General features: G+C 41.8%; 1 protein-coding gene across 15 annotated transcripts in view; it reads right to left on the bottom strand.

Moving 5' to 3' along the window:
- The window catches only part of Rin2 (Ras and Rab interactor 2), a 226,794-nt gene that overhangs the window by 24,758 nt on the left and 177,842 nt on the right, over nucleotides 1–24,194 (bottom strand). For all 15 annotated transcript variants that reach the window (XM_048811366.1, XM_015483365.2, XM_048811374.1 and 12 more), the window contains 5 exons: nucleotides 21,592–21,784; nucleotides 18,315–18,426; nucleotides 14,806–14,878; nucleotides 9,368–9,459; nucleotides 4,303–5,448 (listed from right to left, as the gene is read on the bottom strand). In XM_048811366.1, the coding sequence (XP_048667323.1) occupies nucleotides 4,303–5,448; nucleotides 9,368–9,459; nucleotides 14,806–14,878; nucleotides 18,315–18,426; nucleotides 21,592–21,784 (1,616 nt within the window). The remainder of the gene's footprint in view (nucleotides 1–4,302; nucleotides 5,449–9,367; nucleotides 9,460–14,805; nucleotides 14,879–18,314; nucleotides 18,427–21,591; nucleotides 21,785–24,194) is intronic.

The following is a 24,194-nucleotide window of genomic DNA, read 5'->3' as shown; positions in this document are numbered from 1 at the left end:
TTTGATTTATAGCAATTAAAAAAAAAGTATCACCTTGTTTTTCACTATCAACTTTTAGGAATGGGAACAGTTGGCTGTTTTTTATTCCAGTTGATAGTCTAGAGTATTCCTCGTGGAGTATCCGAGAGTCGGTGACCCATGTTCAGAGGTTCTCATCTGCAGAGTTGTAAACCTTCTTTTGGTTGAATAGTTTGAATGAAATAGAAAATTTGTGATGACTAACATTTTGGGGGTTGAAGAGATTTTGCTTTTCTTGAAGCAAAACTTGAAAACAGAGGGATTTCATAAGATTGATATCATCAGAAATAGAAATTCTTTCATTAAAATTAAAACAAGGCTTCCATATTACAAGTTTTGCAAAAGGAGAATTCTTTACCAGAAATTTTTAGCCAATGTGTCTCCCAGTGTTTGAAAAACACCAAAACAAGAATGGCATGATGTGAAAATCAGATAATGAGAAACAAATGTTGAGGTAACCAGTAATGGCACCCCTATCTATATATTTCATAGCGTGGGTCACAAATAATGAGCATAACTCACTCTGCCAATGAAGGAACTCTCCCCAGGGCTTTGTGTGGCGCCTGAGAGCTATGCATACTTTATGTTAAAACACTGATTTGTTCTTTGATACACCATACTAAAAGGATGAGTTTGTGATAGCTGCCCCAAAGTGAAAACTGACGGGTGCCCCTGGTAAGCAGGGAGTGCTTGTTCCTATGGAAACTAGCCCATGTATTACCCTCATTAACTTAATTCTTCAACCAGGATGACCAGACTAATGTCAGGCAACTAATATGTATCCAAGAATCTCTAAATGGCAGAACTTTGGGGTGGAAGTACTACAAATACATAGAATGAAGAATTTCCATGAAAACACACAACCATTTACAGTGTACCACTTGTAGTGGCAGTTTTTCAATTTGGAGATTGATCTAGTTTATCATTTATACTTGCCTAGAAAGTACTGGAAAGGATAGTGGCATCAGCACATGGGAAAAACGAAAGTGAGAGAACTATCTGTCATCCTCCCAACTCCCACTGGCTTTTCTCTATGCAACCAAAGAACCACCCTCTGAAGAAAACAGATCACTGTGATCGCCACACTAGAGAGATCCATAAGCACATATCCAAATCGTCATTTTTCACCTATGAATGACTGCTCTAACTCTACAGGGGTTAAACCATTGAAATGCCTCCTCATACAACCTTGACTTCAGGATGGATGCTCTGTAAATCAAGACTTTAAAATTCTTGTCTCCTAGTATGGAGCTGTGTCCTCCAGAAGTTATGTGAAAGGATGACAGGACTAGATTCCTTTTAAAGCAGAGAAACCCAGCTGGCATTCTTGTGAACATTAGTAGACACCTGTTCAGAACAAATTTGAGGCTTGAGATTCTAGAGATGGCATTCAAAGTGAAGATTATCTGGTGTTACCCCCAGGAAGTAAGATGTGGTAGGAATGAGTGTACAACAGATACAAGGAGACCTGGGGTGAGTGCACACTCAGGGCATCACCTCTGCACATAACTCTACACGTCTTGGCCTTTGAACACTCTCTAGAGAAATATACCAACCTTGAGCTGTGATTCTCAAATGTGTCACTGCATTAACAAGTGCATAGTAAACTAGTGAGCCCTTCATTTAGGAAGATGTAAAACACAGATTGAGCCAACTCCACATTCTGGTCAGAGTTCTTAATCTAGTAATTTGCATGTCATCTAAGGGAAGTAGTTTTCTAATAATTAGGGTCACATCCTTCCCTCCCCACGAGGAATTTCTTAGGTTGACCTTTGCTCTAATCCCCACATTTAACTATACTTTCAAAAGAGAATGATGTTTCCAATGCCTGCTTTCATGCAAATGTTAAAAAACACCACATCAGGCTGCTTGTGGTGGTGTGTGCCTGTATTCCCAGCTTCTCAGGAGGCTGAGGCAGCAGAATCATTGGCGTCCAGGAGTTTGAGGCCAGCCTGGGCAACATAGCAAGAACCCATTTCAAACCAACAAAACCAAGAAACCAAGAAACAAATAAACAAACATGCAAGGCTCCCAGAGATCACACCCACACCTCAACAGAGAGCTTTAGAAAGCTCTCTGCCTCAACAAAAGGTCAGCCTACTATTACAATTTCCTTTAACTTCTGATGGGAAAACATAAGCACAGCCTGGCACAGTGGCAACACCTGAACTACTAGCTGAGGCAGGAATATTGCTAGTTCAAGGCCAGCCTGGGCAACTAGGCAAGATCTTGTCTCAAAATAAAATAAAAATAAAAACAATCATAAAAAGGCACAGGGAAGGACCTCAGTGGCAGAGTGCTCCTGGCTCAATCCCCAGTAGTGAAAAATAAATAAAAACATGACAGTAGCAGAAGGGTTATTTTTTTTTTTTTAAAGTGGGGTGGTGGTAGAGTTCAGGCTCCCACAGAAGTTCAAATACAGAACTTGCTAACTACTAGCTGGTATTGCCTTGGGACAAATGGCTCCCCCTGGCACAGCTCTGCTTCTTACAGTGATGCAGATGCTTCTTTCACAGGGGTGAGGTGAGGACCCCCTGAAATAGCTTGAACATTGCCTGGCTCATATTAAAGGCTCCAAGGATCTTGGCTTCCCTTCTCATTAGAATGTTAGCTTTTAAATTAAAAGCTGCCTCCTTCTGCAGCAGGGATGTGTGTAATTTTCGGCATGCTTTTTGGAGAAAATGAGGCCCTGAGCTCTAAGAGCAAATACCATATATGAACTTAATTACAAAAGAAGCTGGCAGAAGACTGTTGTCCCAGGACTGACTCAGATTGATGCTTAAGACATCAGCAGGGACGCAGAGTCCCAAGGCCCTTGTCCCCTCAGGAGCCCCTTCTCTGTGGGCTGGTTGGCCCTGCCTGCCACATAGTTCAGGCCTGACACCAGTGCCTGCTGGCTGTCCCCCAACCCTGGTCAGGAAGTCTCTCCTACAGGTCGGGGTCTCTGTTAATACTAAGTCAGAGCTGGTCTCCCTTAAAAGAGGGGCCTGGGGGGAAGGCAGAGGAAAGGGGCAGCTTGATGGATAGTCTGTCTGCCATCTCTGCAAGTTTTTTTTTAATTCTAATCTAATTCTACATCAAAAGGACACATTCCTTTTAGCCACTCAAAAGAAACACCCAGGGCTCTAACCACGCCCAGATCAAACCTCAAGAAAACAAACAAGGCTTTGATTCCTTTGTAAACAAATCAAAGAGCAGCTCAAATTCACTTAAAGAAGAGGGAGAAAGAGACAGAGAGGGAGGGGAAGCCACTCTGCCACACACTGTTTACTATTTTCAACAAACAGACCCAATCAGAAAAAAGAAATTCGGCCTTAACCTCTTCTAAACTGCCTGGAAATGTCTGGAATCTCTTTTGGCTGCTGCCACCCAGTGAATGAAGTCTCTGAAATTAACCTTTTAGAGTCAACCTGAAACAAAACAAAAAAACCCTTCAGTATTCTCTCCCTGTGGGGGAAGAAAAAAAAAAAGTCTGCTTGCCAAATTCAAATTTGCCTTGGCAACCAGTTATTTGCCAAAGTAATTATTAACAGTTCTATCCTCCAAGGAGGTTATAAAGAAAGCATTTCTCCCTGATTTGGTGGAGGAAAAAAAATGTCTTTCATGTGACCTCAAACTATGTTACTTCTTTTAAAGGTATACCAAATAATTTTTTTTTTTCTTGTTTGCTCCAATACTGGACCTGGTACAGAACTCTGGGATGCAAGGCCAGAAAGGAAGCTATCTTTGGGGCAGGACAGGGTCCCAAGGTCCCTGGATGCTAGTTCTGTTAAACTGACTGAGCTGGCACTTGATCACAGGTGTGTTCATGGCTCTGTATATATATGACCTTGTCCCTCCCAGAACATATGCTACAACCTTCATAAAAAGTTTACTTCTCAAACAAAGCAGAACACCCACTGCTTCTCAGAAAACAGCCCAAAATACCTTTCTGTGTGTGCCATCCTGCACACTTTAGCCCAGCCTGCTCAATTGATGTAGCACACACACAGCAACAGCAGGCAGCAACTGAGATTCTCCAAAGTGGCACAGACTCCATCCCCAAAGAGAATCATTCTGCAGTTCTTATCAGTCACTCTCCCAATCATTTTCAAGTCTGGTATGTAGCAGCTACCTTAAGAAGATTTTATATATATATATATATAAACATTCAAATCAAGGTGGAGTTTTGTGTCATTTGGAACTTTAGAGTAAATCTTATCCAAAATAGCTAACACAGGATGCAGTATCTGGCAAGGTCATATAGTAGATTTTGTATTTGCAAGGTAAAAAGTAGGTACTTACCAATCTGGTCTTCAGGGATCAGTGACTCAATAGGGGGATCAAGCTCTGAGCTCTGAGACAGATAATTCTTGACCTGGGTCATGAACTGCCGGATGGTCTGCAGCATATCTGTGCTGGACACGTGGCACTCCTTGTTCTCCTGCAGGAAGCTCACGTAGTCCTGCACCAGGCATCCAAAATAGGTGCATTTGTCCCGGGACAGCTCCGCAATCCTACGGATCATCCGCTTCTCCGGGGTCATGAAGGAGCTGAACACCCCGCTCATCTTTCGGAGCTGGGACTTGACGAGTTTGGGCAACACGAAAGAGCTGTTCCTTTTCTTTTTGGATTTGATGGGGGGTGCCATGGTCTCCTGGTCACTTTCCCCTTCATAGTCCTCCAGGCTGCTGTTGGTGTCTGCCTCATAGCCATACAGAGGCATGCTCCGGTCAAACTCCAGCGAGTCGGAGGAGGAAGTGGAAATGCTCATGTCGCTCAGCCTCTGTCTGCCTCCATGGCACGGGGACTGTGATTCAGAGCTGGGAGGCTGGGCCCTTGTGCAATCCCCGGGGGCGTCCTCAGGCGGGGCTCCACCTGCGGGGCCAGCTGTGCCCAGCTCCAGCTCCCTGTCCAGGCCCGGCCGACTGGCGGTCAAGGTCTTTGCGCTGCTTTCTGCTTCCAGAAAAGAAGCCTGCTTCTTCAGCCGGGGTGGAGGGATGGGAGTTGGTTTCGGTCCAAGCAGAGCTACGTTCCCATGTTTGTTATGGTTGACTGTTTCTGGCATGCTCGTCTGGGTTTCAGTCCTGGACAGCCAAGGGCTTGTGTGGAGACTATTAATAGCGGGTGGCGGGGGCCTGGGTGGGGGGGACCGAGGCCTCTCGGTGCCATTCGAGTTGGGAGTCCTTGTGCTCGGTCGCTTCAGGCCTCCACTGAGGTCCTGGCTGTGCACTTTCAAGAAAAGAGGATTAATAAAACACAAGGCTCCGTTGGTCTGGCTACACTCCAGCTCTGAAGGCGTCCTGGTTTTTATAGAATGCACTCCATTTATAAGGCAGAGCTGACGCAGGGAGGCAGGACAGATGCCGTCGGAGGAGGAGGAGGAGAAGGAAGGCCTATGGGGAGGTGGAGGGTTTGGGGGTTTGTTGTCAGCTGAGGAGCTCCAAAAATCTGAAAGTCATTATCAGTGAACACAAGAATGTAAATACAGTACACTTGGGCCATTCCTGCAATAAAACACACACACACACACACACACACACACAGTAACAACACGTGCCTCAGAGGGGGGGTGCTAACCTTGGAGTTGTTTTTTGCTTTTCTTCTTTTTACTTTTACTGCATTCTCCTACTGGAAAGGGCAGAAAGGCTGCCAGGCCCAGCTGTGGGCTTGCAGGGAGGCTCCAGGCCTCTCACATTCAAAGCCCTTGAGAAATGTTGGTTTGGCTAACAGACAACTCCAGCCCACCTCTTTTTACAGGTAAATCAAAAGGAAGACAATAACTGGAATTGTTACAGAATAAGTTCAGAAAAGGACCTCAGGGCTCAGAGCTTGCTTTGCAAAAACCAAGTCAGCTCAGGAAGCAATAACCACCCTTTCCAATCAACTTCTCCTGGGATGCCCTCCACAGAGGCAGCTGCCAGCCAAGGAATCAGGCCTCAAAGTTCCGCTTTAAAGGGTAGGACCAGCAGCTGGGCCTGGGGGATGTTACACAATCTGCTTGGGGTTTTACACATTCAGCATTAAAGCCTCAAGAAAAGGAAAATTATGCTCATGGGTCCCATCAGCGAAAAAAAAAAAAAGACATTTATGCAAATACCAAGTGCAGTTTCCATCATACATCCAGTTATCTTTGTGGTTTGTTACTCTTCCTTCCCAAATCCTGTCACCTTCTTACAAAGGCTATACATATTTGTCACTCTTTGGAGTAGTGCCAGTGGCTTATTGTATCTATACTACTTGAGTCTTCTCTTACAGAAGGGACCCAGTTTTCCATGCATTTAGGGGGAGGTGATGATGATGATAAATGTATCTGTTATAATTTCCACTTGGAATAGGTTATATTCTTTCTCTCTTGCTGGGTTTGCTTTACCTGCATTTCTTTCTTATGGGCCCAGAATGGCTAGCCTTGCGAGCAGTGGGGTAGGAGGGGTTGGAGAAAAGTTTACATTGGGAGCCCAGGTCCTGTCTTGTCTGTGGTGACATGCATGATGTTAGTATTTGTGTCAACCATTTTGTGGGGCCTTTCTTACATTCTTCCTTCCCTTCCTCTCCTTCTGTGCCATCCAGCACAAAAGCCAAGAATCACAGGTGGCTCCTGAGCACCTGAAAGATGGTTGGTGCAACTAAGGAACTTAAGATAAAATTCAAAGTAAAATTTAAAACATGCTCAATTCAGTTAAATGAATTTAAAATTTATAACATGCTCAATTCAGGAAAATGTTTAAGCATGTTAGGAACTTAGGTTCATGGATCTACTTTTTCAACTGTAAATTTAATGAAATCTAAACACAGATTTCGTATTTCTGAATTGAGATGTGCTATGAGTGTACAATAAACACTGGATTTCAGACACCTTGTATGAAAAAAATAGAATGGAAAAATCTTTTTGTTTTTTTTTTTTTTGTACTTGGGATTGAACTCAAGGGTGCTTTACCATTGAGCTACATCCCCACCTCGTGTTAGTCTTTTTTTTTTTTTTTTTTTTTAAAGACAGAGTCTTACTACATTGCTTAGGGCTTTGCAAAATTGATGATGCTGGCCTTGACCTTGCAATCCTTCTGCTTCAGCCTCCCAAATTGCTGGGATTATAGATGTGGGCCACTGTGCCTAGCTCATGAATACTTTTTTTTTTTTTTAAATAGTGGTTACATGTTGAAATGATAATATTTTGGATATAGTAAATAAAAAAATTGTTAACATTAAGATGTTTTTTTAATGTGGCTATTAGAAATTGTAAAGTATATGTGAACTTGCCTGATGTTTCTGTTGGCCAACACAGCAAGTTTTGGAGGAACTAACTCCAACTCCCAGGTCCTTTGGATACTGTTTAGATTCCTCTGTCACAGTTGTAAGACTATGTAAGACCTTATATAGCTTAGAACATGTGGTTCACATATATGTATATCTCCCATGTAGACTATGAACTGCATTAATAAGGGGAGGAGAGATTTTATTAATCGTCAAAACTTGGTGTGGGACATGGTATCTACCACATAGCAAACCCTTGAGAAATATTTGTTGGATGAATGAATAAGTGAGATGCAGAATGTGTGTGTGTGTGTGTGTGTGTGTGTGTACTGGGGATTGAACTCAGGGGCACTTGACCACTGAGCTACATCCCCAGCCCTATTTTGTATTTTATTTAGCGATAGAGCCTCACTAAGTTGTTTAGCACCGTGCTTTTGCTGAGGCTAGCTTTGAACTCGCAATACTCCTGCTTCAGCCTCTGGAGCCATTGGGATTACAGGCATGCACCATCATGCCCCACTGAGATGCAGAATTTTAAAATGTGCTATTTTCACCCCAAATGGATCAGGGCCACAGTAAGAATCATAAGTTGAATATACATTCATTAGATCTCATTCGTATCTGGTTACCAGCCACTGTAAGAGGCTTATTTGTTTTTATCTTTGTACCACACCTCAGACATTGCTCTCGACACTTCAGTCCAGCAACTAAGCATATACTGCTTGCTGACCATACCAGAGAGAGCTATGGGGATGGTGGTCACCAGAGAAAAATGAGACCCAGTGCATACTTTCAAGAGGCCTACAATTAGGACTTGGGGTATAGCTCAGTGGTACAGTACTTGCCTAGCATGCACAAGGCTCTCAGTTTAATCCCCAACACCGAGGATAAACAAATAAAAATTTAAAAAGGCCTATAAGCTAGTTGATGTTATTAATTTCAATTTCCCTCCAAAGGTATGCATAACTTATTTGCAAGAGAAGGCACAGCTTTTAAGTAGGATCTTAAAAAATGGTTCTGCCCCACCCCCATTCTTTTTCCCAGTCTTATTACCCAGAAAGGACTCAGAAACATATGGTAATCCTTTTGAAGCAAACTGAGTTCCAGAAGGGAGTTTGGAGCTACTGTCAGGCTTCTCTATGAATTAGGGAAGCTCCCTCAGGAATGATACCCATTTCAAAATAAGTTCTTTAGACTAAAAGAAAAATATGCCAAAGGAGGAACAGATATTTTTATTTTCTGGGTCAAATTTCCTAGTTTATTTGTTCTAGGAATTCTGGTATTGGGGCTTCAAAATCCCAAACTTCCATTCAAATATTGTGGCCTGATTACTAATCTATCCAGAGATGGAGGTCCTAAAATCTTAAGAGAATTTCCCCCTCTCCATCTAAGAGGAAAATTTGGTGAAAAAGTGAAACTCAGTAATTTCCCAAAGCAATAAGACAGAGAAACTGGGTGAGCTGTATGTCTCAATTCATTGTCACTCATTGTCCAATTGAACTGGAGTTTTTGGGGGGATACTGGCAGAGACACAGAAGTGGGAAGCAAGTACCCAGCTGTCAGACAAGGATCCTTGGCAGGGAAGGGAGGTAACACAGAACAGTAGGACAGGAATTGAACAATAAGGGGGGAAGTGAGACAGATGTTAGTTGGGATGGCTTCATGTCAAATTCCTCAAAGCACAGAAGTATTGTCCATGCCCATGTGGCCCTCAAAATGAAACCAGGCATATGAGATGTACCATCCTGGTCCTGGATTTCTCTTTCTGTCAACAATAGCCTTTCTCCAGAGAGATGCCACAGAAAGGGAAGACCCTAGTGGATCACAGTTGTTACGTGCATTAGGATTCTGACATCTGGGTAGTTTAAACCATTGACAGAGACCAAAGGGGAAATTTGGGGGTTACATAGACAAACTCAGGTCCCTCTGAACATATGACATGGAAAAAAAATCCCAAAGAGAAACCCAAAAGAATTCAGAGTCTATATGGACCTGAGGGCTGGGTTTTGCCATGGAGATGGGGATTCTTCTTGACCAACAACACAGACTTAACCAGCTCCACACTGACTGTTCCATTGACTCATTTTAAGATAGACCTGTACCAGGGATGCACACTTACTTAGTCCCAGCTGGGCTAGTTCTTCAAGTTGAGCCTCGGTCTTGGCTGTTGAAATGGCATAAGGCAACTTCAAGGTGAATGGCAGAACATCCCTGATTTTTTAGAAAAGGAGAGAATGTTTGTCATTACATATCTGGTTTCTATCTTTTGCATTCATTTTAATCCTAGACATGTCTTGGCTCCAATGTTTAAAATGTCCTAAATAGACACTACACTGTATCCAACCAGAACCCTTTTTTTTTTTTTTTTACTGGTGATAGGACTCAACATGTACAATCCTTGTCTATATTATCACATTCAGGACAGACCAAGAAACAAGCCCACATAGTTTCAACATCCACAGTGAGGATCAAATTTCCCTGTTGGGTAGCTTAAAGGCATGTAGAGTTAACATCAGAATTGCTGACTGTGTTGGTAGGTTCATCATACCTATTAGATAGTCTGTATTAATTTGCTAGATGCCTATCTGAACATCAGGTTCCAACTCCCTGACAGGATTTATTAGACCATTAATTTACACATGGCAGTGTAATTACACATTCCCTTCTGGAACTCAGCAAATATCTACCGGTTTTACTTGTGTCATTTTCCAGTAAAGCCCACACACTGTCCTTTGTATGCTGGAGACAAAACTTTCTCCTCTATTTTAAGACAGATCTTCTCTAATTTTAGTGTGCACATGAATCTCTGGGGTCTTGTCATATTGCATCCTCTGGTTTAAGAGGTCTGGGTAGAACTGAAGAATCTGCATTTCTGCCAACTTTCCTGGTGAGGAATGCTATTGACCCCCCTGGACCATGCACTGAAGGCAAGTCTAAGGCACCTCGTGTCAGCAACTGCCCAAGCAATGTGGTGCCATGTAAAGATAGGCAAGCACAGGCATCACAGAGCAACAGGCCCAAACGGATGGAACTAAGCTCACAGCAGTATCTTGCCTCAGACAGGGCATAAAGTCACCAGGAGTAAATTCATGGATCATGAATTGCTTTCTCAGAAAAGATAAAGGCATTTGCTCATTTTCACATGCAAGACTTAGGACCATGCTCTGTTCATGGGTGAATTTCCCATGGGGCTCAGCACATCACCTTGCTTGAAACAGACAGAGAGAAAATGTTTTATGAATAAATGAATGAAATGAATAGTCAATGAGAGTGGTGACTTACTTGAAAAGGTGCTAATTTTTTGGTAGTGGTAATGGTCCTTATAAAAAAATAGTTATTCAATTCATTCAACAAATGTTTGTGATCATCTAGGGTATGTCAAATATCGTTCCAGAGCTGGGAAAAAACATATAAGTCCCTGCCAGCATGGGGCTTCATTCCAGTGATATCAAAAGACAATGAACAAATACAAAATTTATGAGAACATAATGGAAGAGGCATATGCTGTAGATAAACATTACATATGAATGAGGAATAAAGAATTTTTGAGGTTAAGAGATGGCTAGACACTGCTTCATGAGAAGATGTTTGACTGAAGATCTCTATGTAGCTAGAGAGTAAACCTTGAGTAGAAGAGTATTCCAAGCAGAGGCAGCAGCAGGTGCAAAGGCCCTAGGGTAGGAGAGGATCCAATATAAAAAATACAACCAGACAGGACACTGTGACTGGGGTGCAATTAGTGAAGGACAGAACTTGGAGCTTCTGCCTGAATTTGGTCATCACAAAAAGTCTTAAAAATTTCTATTGTAGAGGATAACTATACCAAATGACCTGTTGTTTATAGTAAGATTAGGCAACATTCTAGAATGAACCAGATTAAATCTGGATGACTAGATATAATTTTGGATTCTTCAAAGCTGTTGACATTGAATAACAAAGTTGTAAAGTCAGTGGAAAGAACAAACAGGGATGTTTTGACACTTCATCGTGTCACTAAATCTCTACCATGCTGTTCACATAAAATCAAGAGGGACCTCTTTCCTAGGGTATCCAACTCAGATCACTTCCTGCTTCATCTGTCCTCTAAATGTTATGAGCACCCCCCTTTTATGCTTGTCCATTTGTATCTGTTTGAGATGAAGGAAGTGGAGCTGCAAGGGACAGCAGCATCTCTAATAGCTACTGCCTGACTTGACAGGGTGGTGACCCTGATTATAATCCAAGATGAAGATGAGTGGGAACCAGAACTTTGTAATATCAAAATATTCTGCAAATATGTGTTCATATGGCTGAACTGACTTAATGAAAATTGACTTTTTTCAGATAATTTTGAGGGTAAGGCACATACACCAAAACCAGCTTATTTATTTCAAGTGTTTATGTGGCTCAATGCAATACCTGCAGTTTAAAACATCACTTGACTGGTTTAGATTTTTCTTAATGACATATGACAGGAAGCTGCACCTTACATTTGTTAATGGATGGTTGTAGGCTTTCATCTGCTAGAAAATTAGATGTTGTACATGAGTCCTCTCCCATTGTGCCAGCCAAGGAGCATCCCAATATCTAGACACACACACATACACACACACACAAACACACACACAAACAAACACACACACACACACATACTCACATACACACACACGCGCGCGTGCTTCCTTCTCGCCTATGCCTTATTAAAAAGAGGGACCCCAATCCTTTTTCCTTTTTGTGGTACTGAGGATTGAACTCAGGGCCTTACATATGCTCAGCAAGCGCTCTACTACTGAGCTGCATCGCCAGACATTTTTAGTTATTTTTGTTGAGACAGGATCTCACTAAACTGCTCAGACTGGCCTAGAACTTGTTTATCCTCCTGCTTCAGAGATTATGGGTGTGCACCATTACTAGTATCCTAAATCTTGCGTAAAAAGTCATCATCTGAAATATAAATGTTTCACTCAAGAGTTTCAAGACACACACAGTCTAAATTTATTATTTTATGATTGTTCTACATGTTGCATTTCCTAAAGGGGAAGAGATTAACATTATTAAGTAACTACTACTGCATTATTCCAAGCACTTCTGTTCCTGTGGGCCCAAACAACACCATGAAGGAATTCTATGGGTTCAGGATCATACAACAACACAGATAGGTGAGATCCTTGGCACACTCCCATAGAGTTCATAGAGGTGAAGTGAGGATTAGTTTTGGACCCCAAGGTCTGTGCATCTGGCAGAGTTTAATGGGAAAATAGAGGTTCAAATCCCATAGCTGCTATTTTTGATCCGATGATTATAGGCAAATAAATGCCTCACTCTAAGCCTCAGTGTCTCAAAATCCTGATTTAGAGGGTTGTCGTGAAGATTAGAGATGATGTATGCATGGGCCAACACAGGTAGATATTTCCTTTATCCCCTTGATAAAGTGCAGTGTGAGGACCAGCATACTCATCACTCAGGAGTTGTTTGGTTAGCAGGACCTCAGGCACCACTTCAGGCCCCCGGAATTACATTCTGCATTTTAACAAAGTCCTAAGTGATTCTAGTGCACATGAAAGTTTGAAGTTCAATTCTCTATTACCACCCTAATTATGCCAAAGTGACAGCAAGCTACCAGGCATTGGTGGTCAATCGTAGACATCATTTGTATTTCAATCATATTTTCCATCAGGCCTTCCCAATATGGCAAATCCTGAACTTACTGATCCATGGAATCTCTTGTCCAGTGCACATGGGACACATTATGTGTGATAATCCAATCATATTCTCTGAGTATTATTTGTGGACTAATAACCAATTAAAATATTTTAAAAATAAATTTGGTAAGACTGGGCCACATGAACTACTGATTATCAAGAACACAGATGAGTAGCATCAAAAGAGAAACAAAAACATCAATCTCTTTTGCATTTTTTTACTTTGAATTTTTAAAATAAAAAAAAATAATTAACATTTCAAAATTATTAGGCCCCAATAATTTTGAAATGTTAATGATGGGATTTTTCTGTCAGTATGCTTTGTATTTTACAAAATGCTTTCATACACCTTGTATCCTTTAATTATTAGACAGTCCTGGACAGCAGGTACTCCAGTCTGTTATGAATGCAGAGGGGAGAGATGGTATCTTTTTTGGGGTGCTGCCAACTACTGTTTTTGTGAGTGTAAGCCTCTTTCTGAACAACAATTACCAACACACAAACTTTGAAGATAAACGTCAGCCATCTTCACCTCTAGCTGACATATTCACAATGAAATATTCTCCTCTGACCTGGTTATATTTAGATCAGAAATGGTGTGGTTCTCTAGGAATGGGGGTGGGGAAGGCCAGGGAAGCAGGAGGCTGGGGAGTGCTGGGGGGATGTTCTTCAGCACTAGTCTTCTCTTTTTGGGTAGCAAATTTCTTTATATAGCCCATGGGATTGTAGTCCAACAATGGCAGGTGACATCCCCTTGGATGGGACACACAGGGCAGTGGTCCAGTCCTGGGGAAGGCTCTTATTTTCTTTTTGCTAGTAGGCAGCTCTGAATTCTCCCTCTGGAAATGCCTCCTCTTCCTCAGGCCATGTATTATGTAGCTCTAGTAACCTGGAGAGTTTAGTGCCTGTCCTCTGGCAGGGTCTAGTCAACAGGCAGGATGTACATCTAACTCAGTCTTTGAGGAATAACCTTATTCCTAAATCCAAACAAAACCCAAACAACAACAACAAAACCAACCTAAATGAAGTCCTTGGCCTCAGTGTGTGATAACTGTGAGGAGTGATGTTTGAGACCAACTGTGGCAATGGATTGCCCTGTCTCTACTATATCAGCTGCAATGAGCAAACAGAAAAGCCAGCCACAGAAACCAAACTGAGCCCTGCCCCATAAGAGGAGGCAATACCAATCTCCGCACATAACAAGAATTCCATTTCTTTATCTCTGAGAGTTCACTTGACTTGAAAAGCTGTTACTGCGAGAAGGAAAATAATATTAAAAATAACAACAATAGAAAGGCTTCTACAACTCAAATCCTTTTGATTTCGGGCTTAATTTCATGGAGATTAAAACAGTCACTTTGGTTGAAAAGGACATGAGCACCCAGCTGGCTGAGGAACAATTGTGCAATATTTATGGACTGGTTTAAAGAACTCACAGTTGTAGAATGAACTCCATGCCCTGGAGAGTTTCCAAAAAACATTATTAAGGACCTTTAAATGTTAAGGTTTGCATATGGGTTCTTTTTCTTGAGTGTATGTGTGTGTACTCTTGTGTGTGTACATGTGCACATGTGCACATGAACACATGCATGTGTATGTGTGCATGTATATTTCCTGCTTGATAAGTCATGCTAACAGGAGTAGCTTGAAGAAATAACCCTATTAATGTGGCCTGACACCTGGATGGGCCAGGTAGTTGTTTCCATCACGAGCCTGGTACATGGACTTGGTGAACATTTGATTTAAGTAGTCAGTCCTTCCTCTGACATCTAGTAGGTGACCAGCCTCCCAGATCCCTCTTCCTAGCTTGAATCGGTTGATAACTTTGCACACACCAAGCAGGTCTTCAAAGTCATAAGAAATGAAGAGACCTTACCTGCTGATGCAGTAGAAAGCAATGAGCCGGAATAAATCCGCAAAACTGATTCCTGAGCCTTCCAGGGAAAAGGCTGGAAAAGAGAGATTTCAGAAATAGGCTGAGTTTCCCTGAGTGCATTTGGGAAAGGAAAGGCCTTCTAATGCAGCATGTGCAGGACAATCTTGGTCCTCTCAAACTACTGTGTGGCTTATCAGAACCAGCTGCAAGGAGGATGTGTGACAGGCAGGCTCAGGCCAGTAAACAGTCGGGTGGCCCAGAGCTTCAGCCCTTGATTCACGCCAAGCACATGTTCCAAGGCTTGGTAAACGGACTAGACAGACCTGAATTGCACAACTATGTTTCTTTCTCCTTAAAGTCAAGAGCACAAGGTAGGATGGGGCAGGGACCAGTTTGCACTTGACAGCACTGGGGCACAACTCACCCTGCCCTTGACCCTTGATCCCTGTAAACATGGACCTCCTGGGCTACATTCCTTTCTGCCAAACCAGGGTACTGTTTGGCAGAAGTCACATGGTAAAGGAATGTGGACCTGATCTTTCACATCTCCCAGAAATGAACTCTTGGGGAAGTTCAGTATGAAAGATTCTAAAGCCATGTCCTCTCACCTGGTCCCATTGTACAAGTTTCTGAATGGAAAATGCATTCTGGCAAGAAGTTGCACCATTTTTTTTCCTCTTCCAAATGGTTTGGCAGTGAGTAGTGTGACTTGAAATGCTTATGTGGTTATCAACCACCCCTCACACCACCTCTGCAGAGATTCTACTCATACTGTCCTCCCTCCAAAAGCATTCCCCAAAATCCTCAGTGTTACAAAGATGTACTCAATCAGGTATGCTTTATTTCCTTTACTGTTTTTTATTTTTTGATACCAGGGATTGAACACAGGGGCACTTAACCACTGAGCCATATCCCAGTCTTTTTTTGTATTTTATTTAGAGACAGGGTCTTGCTGAGTTGGTTAGGGCCTCACTAGATTGCTGAGGCTGACTTTGAAATAGTGATCTTCCTGCCTTAGCCTCCTGAGATGCTGGGTATTTCCTTTTTTAATGCTCTAAACCATTATTCACCTGCTTATTTTGTTTATTTGGTATTTCTTTTTTTCTTTTTTGGAGGGGGAGGGTACCAAGGATTGAACTCAGGGGCACTCGACCACTGATCCACATCCTTAGCTCTATTTTGTATTTTATTTAGAGACAGGGTCTCACTGAGTTGCTTAGCACCTCACTTTTGCTGAGACTGGCTTTGAACTTGTGATCCTCCTACCTCAGCCTCCCCAGCTGCTGGAATTATAGGTGTACAACCACTGTACCTGGCCTTATTTGATATTTCTGAAGTATCCCCCAAAGCATCCATACCTCTACACATATACTGTCACAGGCAGACATACACATATACACAAACAACAAACCCACATGTGTACCATAATCTCTTGAGTTCAGTAGCAGGAAACCTGTTTTGGATAGAGCCTCAGTTTTCTCATAATAGTATTTTGAACAATAATAACATTTTCCTTGTATTTTAAAAGGGTAATAATGGGAACTGAATTTTTAAAAAGTGAAATAATTTATGTGAAAGCACTATATATCAATATGAGGTGGTGTGTATTATGAAATCACATAAAATATATATGGCTCATTAAATCATATAATCCAAAAATAATTACAAAATTATCTATCTATCTATCTATCTATAATTTATTTTGGGGTACTGAGGATAGGACCTTGGGCCTCATGAATGTAACTATCACTGAATTACACCACAGCATTATTTATGCATTTCTATAGCAAACTCTTTTCCACCCCAATGAATAGAGAAGACGGCCTGTCTGGGAAGGTGCCATTAGGTTGGGAGCCAGGCCTGTGGGTATTACTTATGACCACTTTAATGCTTTGTCCAAACTAGTTTTTTCAATCACTTGAAGTCACTTGGAGAGAGCTAGGGAAGTAATAGGGGTTTTGCTATACTAGGGAGGGAAATCCTCTGGCCATAGGGACGTTGATGAACACTAAGGAAGCTTTGACAAACATTGACTGTGCTTCTAGAAGATAAAGGAAGTGGCTTTCAGGCCAATTCATCACACTGAACATTGGATATTAGAAAGAATTTAATAACTAGGAAGATCTGTTGCTAGCTGGACATGGTGATGCAGGCCTATAATCCCGGCAACTCGAGAGGTTGAGGTAGGAGGATTGCAACTTCAAGGCCAGCCTTAGTGACTTAGTGAGACCCTGTCGAAAAATACGAAGGGATGGGGATGTAGCTCAGAGGCAGAATAACTCTACATTCAAAGCCTAGTCCCACACATAAGTGGTGGGGGCAGGAGATATCTCTTGTTGTGTGGCCAGCAAAGTTTTAAAAAAACAATTCAGAATCACTTTATCACTTAATAAAAACCAATAATTTGCTTCATATAAATCTGTTATCTTTAAAACAATGTGTTTGAATTATATCCTCCAATTACCTCCTAATGCATTTACATCATTTTCCTGGTTCTTACTGCTCAGGAAGAAGTGTTTTACTGGCATCTTTGACCTTGTGAGTTCTGGATTTGCAAATGAACCAGAAGCAGATGATAGAAACTGGCAGGTTTTACCTCCTCCATGGATTCAGTTATAGTTCATCTGGCTCAGGGAGGCTCTGAACTCCAGGCTAAGGATAATCTTATTTCTGCCCTTGGCTTGACCTTAGTACCTCTAATTTCTTCAAATGCAGGAACTGCAGTATGGTTAGGTGGAAATAGAGAAGCAGGTGAGAATTCTGGTCTCAGACTGCTTCTAAACACTACTCCTGGGCTTCACCCCTCAGTTTGCTAACTCAAGAATTGCGATAAAGCCTCCATCCCCTTTGGTGTACAGATCCATCTTCAGATCCTTTCTTGGAGGCTGGCAGTACATCAGAACTGCGTGTTCCCTTTTTTATTTAAAACTTGGCCTCCTGTCCACACTTCACATTTCCAGTGACCAAAAAGTAGACAATAATCATGAAACAGCTGAAAGAAAACTAACACTATTGAACATCACTCTCCCTTCAAAACTTCAGTCAGTTAGTTATTCAGAGGGATAGATTCTGCCTCTGAGTAGCTGCATTTTATAGAAGATTGGTGATTGGTGATTGCCTGGAGGGACTGTCTGCTTGAGGATTCATAAGGATGTGCCATGTTCTGGTGTTAGATCCTATAAAGGTCTCTGTTGCTGCAGTCTTTTCTGCGGCTTCATCATAGCAAACCTGAAACCAAGTCCATGCTCCACTTAACTGGGACGAGGGCAAGGAAGCCAACCTCTATTAAGCCCCAGACATATGCCAAGCAGCACACAGTACACTATAAACACAGAGGCTTGTTAACAATCATTTCCCCCTAGTACAGATGAGAAAACCGAGGCTCCTAAGATAGGTCACCTACCTTGTCATCAAAGTCTGTCTGTCTGAAAGCCCAGGCCCCTTTCAGGAGACCTAAGGCCCTAAGGCCCTCATGTCAACCCAGACCTCACCATCCAATGACCACTTACTGTATGTGCTTTCCTTTATGGCAAACTCCTTGAGTGGGGCTCCAAATTCACAGGGCAGGCGAAGGGAGAGGACTTTCTTCTGCATTTTGGTGGATTTACGAACCAGAAAGATCTAGTAGAGGGAGGAGAAATTCAAGCTTAGGAAACATCTAGAAGATTGGAACCTGGGCATATGATTTTTAAGACAACCAACTACAGGAATAGAACCCCTTTCCCAGTTGTACTACATGGCTACCACAGGATACCCCAAAGAAAGGGGTGCTCATGGAGCATGCTGAAGATTCCTTTTTTTTTTTGATAATTGGCTTCAAAAGAATTTTATTTTTCCTTTGAACCAAACTTTTCCAGGAAGCTAAGAACTCCTTCAGTCAGCACAAGCATTTTAAATGTGGTGACTGTTTCACTGCTATGGTTACATATTCTCTAGCCTCTATAAATTCTAATCACAGGTAACACGGTGAAACCATAGGTGGTGAATTGGGGGTTTATTGACTCGTTTAGCTCATGGTGTATTCAAAATAGGAATTTGAATTTGTTGCCAGCAGAGAAAAAGCAGTTTTTTGTTTGTTTGTTTTTTACATTAATATACGAATTTCTAGGAGCTGGGGTTGTGGCTCAGTGGCAGAGTGCTTGCCTAGCATGTGTGAGGCACTGGGTTCGATTCTCAGCACCGCATATGAATAAATAAAATAAAGTCCATAGAAAACTAAAAATATACGTTTAAAAATGTGAATTTCTAGATTTTCTTGATAAAATAAGATTTTATGGCACAAGGTGTGGTGGCACGCACCTATAATCCCAGTGGCTCAGGAGGCTGAGGCAGAGGATTATAAATTCAAAGCCAGTCTCAGCAATTTAGCAAGGCTCTAAGCGACTTAGTGAGACCCTTTCTCTAAATAAAAAATAAAAAAGGGCTGAGGATGTGGCTCAATGGTTAAGCACCCCCGGGTTCAATCCACAGTATAAATAAATAAATAGATACTATATTACATATGTATAATTATATAATAATAGTTATATATAGAATGTGTGTGTGTGTGTGTGTATGTTAGAGCTAACAGACAAGATAACAATAATCCTCCAGAGACAAAAAATGGTTGCTCCATTGGAAGGGAGGTGGGCGTGCTCTGAGGTTCACCCTGGTTAAAACCAAGGCTAACCACTTACTCCTAAGTTCACTTTTGAACAGTTCTTTCTAGGTCCCAATATTGTACTTTAAACTAACCCAACTCCCAGTGCTGACCTCAGAACACCATTCTGGCATGTCACTGAAGAGGCAAATGCTCCACATACTACTGTTCAGGCTGCGTACTGCATAATTCCAGTAGGCATCATCTGCCTGGCCTACCAACCAAGTGCTGCTTTCTAGAGTGTGCTGAGTGGTAGCATTAGCTAGGTCCTGGCTCCCTTCTGTAGTATATGACCCTTCTCCTGTTGTGTTTCTTTAGCTACTTCTATTTTCTGGTTTCGGACATCTGAGTCTTCACTCCTGTATCTTTCTCTAGCCTTCATTTTCCCCATCTAATCTTTACTCTCATTACATTAAGTTAATAGCTCCTGAGATACTTTACTGGGGAGGAAGTGAATATGGGAATTGGGTATTTGGTGAGGAGTGACCCAGGAAGACCTTTCAGCTCCCTTTTTTCCTAGTATCCATAGGGAAGCATCTGTGGAATCCATCCAGTTCATTTATCTGGAGACTCAATATCTCTGGGCCACCCCAAAATTGAAACAGATGCTTTGAAAATTAGTATCCTGATAGGTAAGGGGCCTAAGCACCCCTGAGAGGCAACTGTTGGAGGGGAAGCATGGCTCCCGTTGCTGGTCTGACTTCACCCTCACTGTCCTCAGCCTGCTCTGTCTCACCAGGAAAGCCCTGTCCAGGGATCAGGGAGGTGAATGGAGAGAACATTCTGCCCAGCTTGTTCCGCACGCAGGTCTCAGCAGGAATACACATGCCCTACCGTAGGTGGGGAGCTGGGCAGGGAGGGGAACTGTTGCCTGGCAACATGGCCATGTCTTGCTTCAGCATTTTTGGCAGAAATGCAAGAGCAGATAACTCAACTGGCAAAAAGCAGGGCCTTTCAGAAGGGGGTTCCTGATCACACACACCAAAACTGGTGGCAATAACCTGATGTGCTGGCCAAGGAATTCTCCACAAGGATGATCAAACACTGTATGCTTCATTACCATGAGCATGTTCCAAAAGAGGTTTCAATCATGTTTGTTTCTGTCTGTTTCTTATAAGTGAAAAAGTAATGACAGACAGGTTCTGGCTATAAGGAAACTTAAAAGTTGTGCCCTAGTGTTATTGTCATTTCTCAGCCAGCTACTGAAGGAATTCTCATCTTGCCTCCCACCTATTTCTTAGTTTTATCTATTTTCATGTGTTTTAAGTCTGTGATGTGTTGTACTTATCTTTTTTTTTTTTTTTTTGGAAGTAGTCACTGAACAATGGAATGTTTTTGCAATCATGGACATGTTCTCTCTTCTGTGCCATTCAATATGGCAGTCATCTATGGGTCATGGACACTGGAAATGTGGCTACTGTTCCTGAGGAACTAAATTTCTAATTTTATTTATTTTAATTTATGAGAGTCTAAATAGTCACATGGGATAAGAAGCTACCATATCAGACAAAACAGAATATATAAATTATTGAATAACATATTTTGAGGAATGTCTATAGAGTTATGGAGTGGCCCTGATGACATAATGGTCTTGGATAGACAGTACTTGAAGAAACTGAATCAAATTTGGATTCATATGAAAAGCCTCTGAGAAAGAGGAAGAGAAAGAGGATTTCATCCGTAGCCACAGCAGTCATGTTCATGGACATAGAATTATAGAAAGCTGGTTCCCAAGTAGCATGGCTGAGCCCTAAAGGGTTCCCAGGTTCAGAATGAAAGGAGGGCTGCAGGGCCAACTGAGGACCCCAGAATCAGGCTCATCCTCTATATATAGACTCAAAAAGTGAGGTGTATGGCCTCTGGCCAGCACTCTTCTTCATTATGCAGATGACCTTGGACCTGTTGAACCTTGTACCTCCCTGGTAACAGAGCAGACAAAGACAGAGAGAAAAACTGTGAAAGGCTTTTTTCCTGGGAGCTGCCTCTATAGTTTCCAAAATTTCCCTGCATTTCAGCTGAGACCCATCCCAGGAAACATACTCCCTACCAGCTAACAAGAACTTTCCCAAACTAATTCCAAGTATTTGTCTTTAAGGCAGCAGAAACCCTGGCTGCTTCAACCTGTCTCCAAAGATTCTGAGTCTTACCCCTGGAGGCTGGGACTGCAGGATTTCTGCTGCTTCTTCCTCACTCAGACCCAGCTGCAGCCATATGGGGTGGGTGTGGAGAAGCCGATCCAAGATGCTGAGCCTGTTGGAGAGACTGTCATAGCCAGAGTCCCGGGGACAGGTCTTCACATCCTTTTCTTCAGAATAGCCACCATCCTTGTGTCTTACCATGCTGGGAGAAAGAGAAGGGCCAGGGTCAAATGGCTGCTTCTAATGTCCCTAACAAAGAGACCATTCCTATAAGCTCATAGGGCAGACCTATCAGAGCACATGCACCATCTTGGGTCACCACCTTATTGTCTTCTACTCAAGGCTGAAAGCTTTGCAGGCAGATAGGTCTTTTATTTTACTTTACAATAGAGAGTACTTTGTAGTCAAGAGACCCAACCTTCTTCTTCTAATCCCATTTTCAAAAGGCTCTATGCATTCTAACTACTGTTTAGTTCAGGTTTTATCTTTGGTATAAACAATTTCTTCCTTTGAGGACAGAACTCTAAATACTAAATTCTACATATAGTGTCCACAGGGTCTTGATGTTCAATAGCATTCATCATAAGCACAAATATGGCCCCACTTTAAAGGCAAAATGCACATATGTATGTTCATTTTGGAACTGAATGATTGGATTTTGCTTTTTCTTCCAAATCTAAGCATTTTTACTACCCCTATTTATAGTAGAACCTCACAGCAGCATGGTGCTCTGTTATTCATAAAAATATATTGACATTACTCATAAAAGCCAACAAATGGAAACAACCCAAATGCCCATCAACTGATTAATGGATCAACAAAATGTGGTCTAGCCTCACAATGGAATATTATTCAGTCATAAAAAGAGTGAATTAACAACACATAGATAAACCTTGAAGATATTATGCTAAGTGAAAGAAGCCAGGCACACAGGCCATATCATGTGTGATCCCATTTACATGAAAAGTTCAGAATAGGCAAATCCTCAGACAGTGGATTAGTGGTCACCATGAAATGGAGGAAAAGGAAAATGGAGAATGATTGCAAATTAGTACCAGGTTTCTTTTTTTTTTAATATCTTTATTTTGTTTATTTATTTTTTTTTTCATTTTTTATTGTTGGCTGTTCAAAACATTACATAGTTCTTGATATATCATATTTTACACTTTGATTCAAGTGGGTTATGAGCTCTCATTTTTACCCCATATACAGATTGCAGAATCACATCAGTTACACATCCATTGATTTACATATTGCCATACTAGTGTCTGTTGTGTTCTGCTGCCTTTCCTATCCTCTACTATCCCCCCTCCCCTCCCCTCCCCTCCCCTCTTCTCTCTCTGCCCCCTCTACTGACATTCATTTGTCCCCCTTGTATTATTTTTCCCTTTCCCCTCACTTCCTCTTGTATGTACTTTTGTATAACTCTGAGGGTCTCCTTCCATTTCCATGCAATTTCCCTTCTCTCTCCCTTTCCCTCCCACCTCTCATCCCTGTTTAATGTTAATCTTCTTCTCATGCTCTTCGACCCTACTCTGTTCTTAGTTACTCTCCTTATATCAAAGAAGACATTTGGCATTTGTTTTTTAGGGATTGGCTAGCTTCACTTAGCATAATCTGCTCTAATGCCATCCATTTCCCTGTAAATTCTATGATTTTGTCATTTTTTAATGCAGAGTCATACTCCATTGTGTATAAATGCCACATTTTTTTTATCCATTCGTCTATTGAAGGGCATCTATGGTTGGTTCCACAGTCTTGCTATTGTGAATTGTGCTGCTATGAACATCGATGTAGCAGTGTCCCTGTAGCATGCTCTTTTTAGGTCTTTAGGGAATAGACCGAGAAGGGGAACAGCTGGGTCAAATGGTGGCTCCATTCCCAGCTTTCCAAGAAATCTCCATACTACTTTCCAAATTGGCTGCACCAATTTGCAGTCCCACCAGCAATGTACAAGTGTACCCTTTTCCCCACATCCTCGCCAGCACTTGTTGTTGTTTGACTTCATAATGGCTGCCAATCTAACTGGAGTGAGATGGTATCTTAGGGTGGTTTTGATTTGCATTTCTCTGACTGCTAGAGATGGTGAGCATTTTTTCATAGTACCAGGTTTCTTTTGGAGCAATGGAAATGTACTGATATTAAGCAGCAGTGATAGTTGTACAACTTTGTGAATATATAGAAAACCCTGGGTGAATCACACAACTAACTGAAAAAGGTGAATGTTAGAGTATGTGAATCATATCAATAAATAACTCATATTGACCTCCTTAGATACCTATTCTGTCAGGGACCACTTAATCCCTGTTTTATAAGTAAGAAGTTCAAGGCCCAAGAAGTAATTGAGCTGTCCAGGGTTATCAATAGCCAAACAATGGCAGAGCTAAAAATTGAAAAGAAGGTTTTGGTGTTGATCCAACTTTGTGGGTAACAAGTAGGGTTAGAACACAGGACTGTTGGTATCCACGTGGTACTATATGCGAGGCTCTTTACAGTCTCTCTCATTTGTTCTTCATAATAACCCTGAACCATGGGTACTATGATTCTGGTTTGTTTGTTTGTTTTGGGGGGATACTGGGGATTGAATTCAGGGACACTCAACCACTGAGACA

The sequence above is a fragment of the Marmota marmota genome, unplaced genomic scaffold (assembly GCF_001458135.2).
Source record: "Marmota marmota marmota unplaced genomic scaffold, marMar, whole genome shotgun sequence".
In the NCBI taxonomy this organism is placed as follows: Eukaryota; Metazoa; Chordata; class Mammalia; order Rodentia; family Sciuridae; genus Marmota; species Marmota marmota.
Note: the sequence above shows the minus strand (reverse complement) of the source record. Positions and strands in the feature narration are given on the sequence as shown.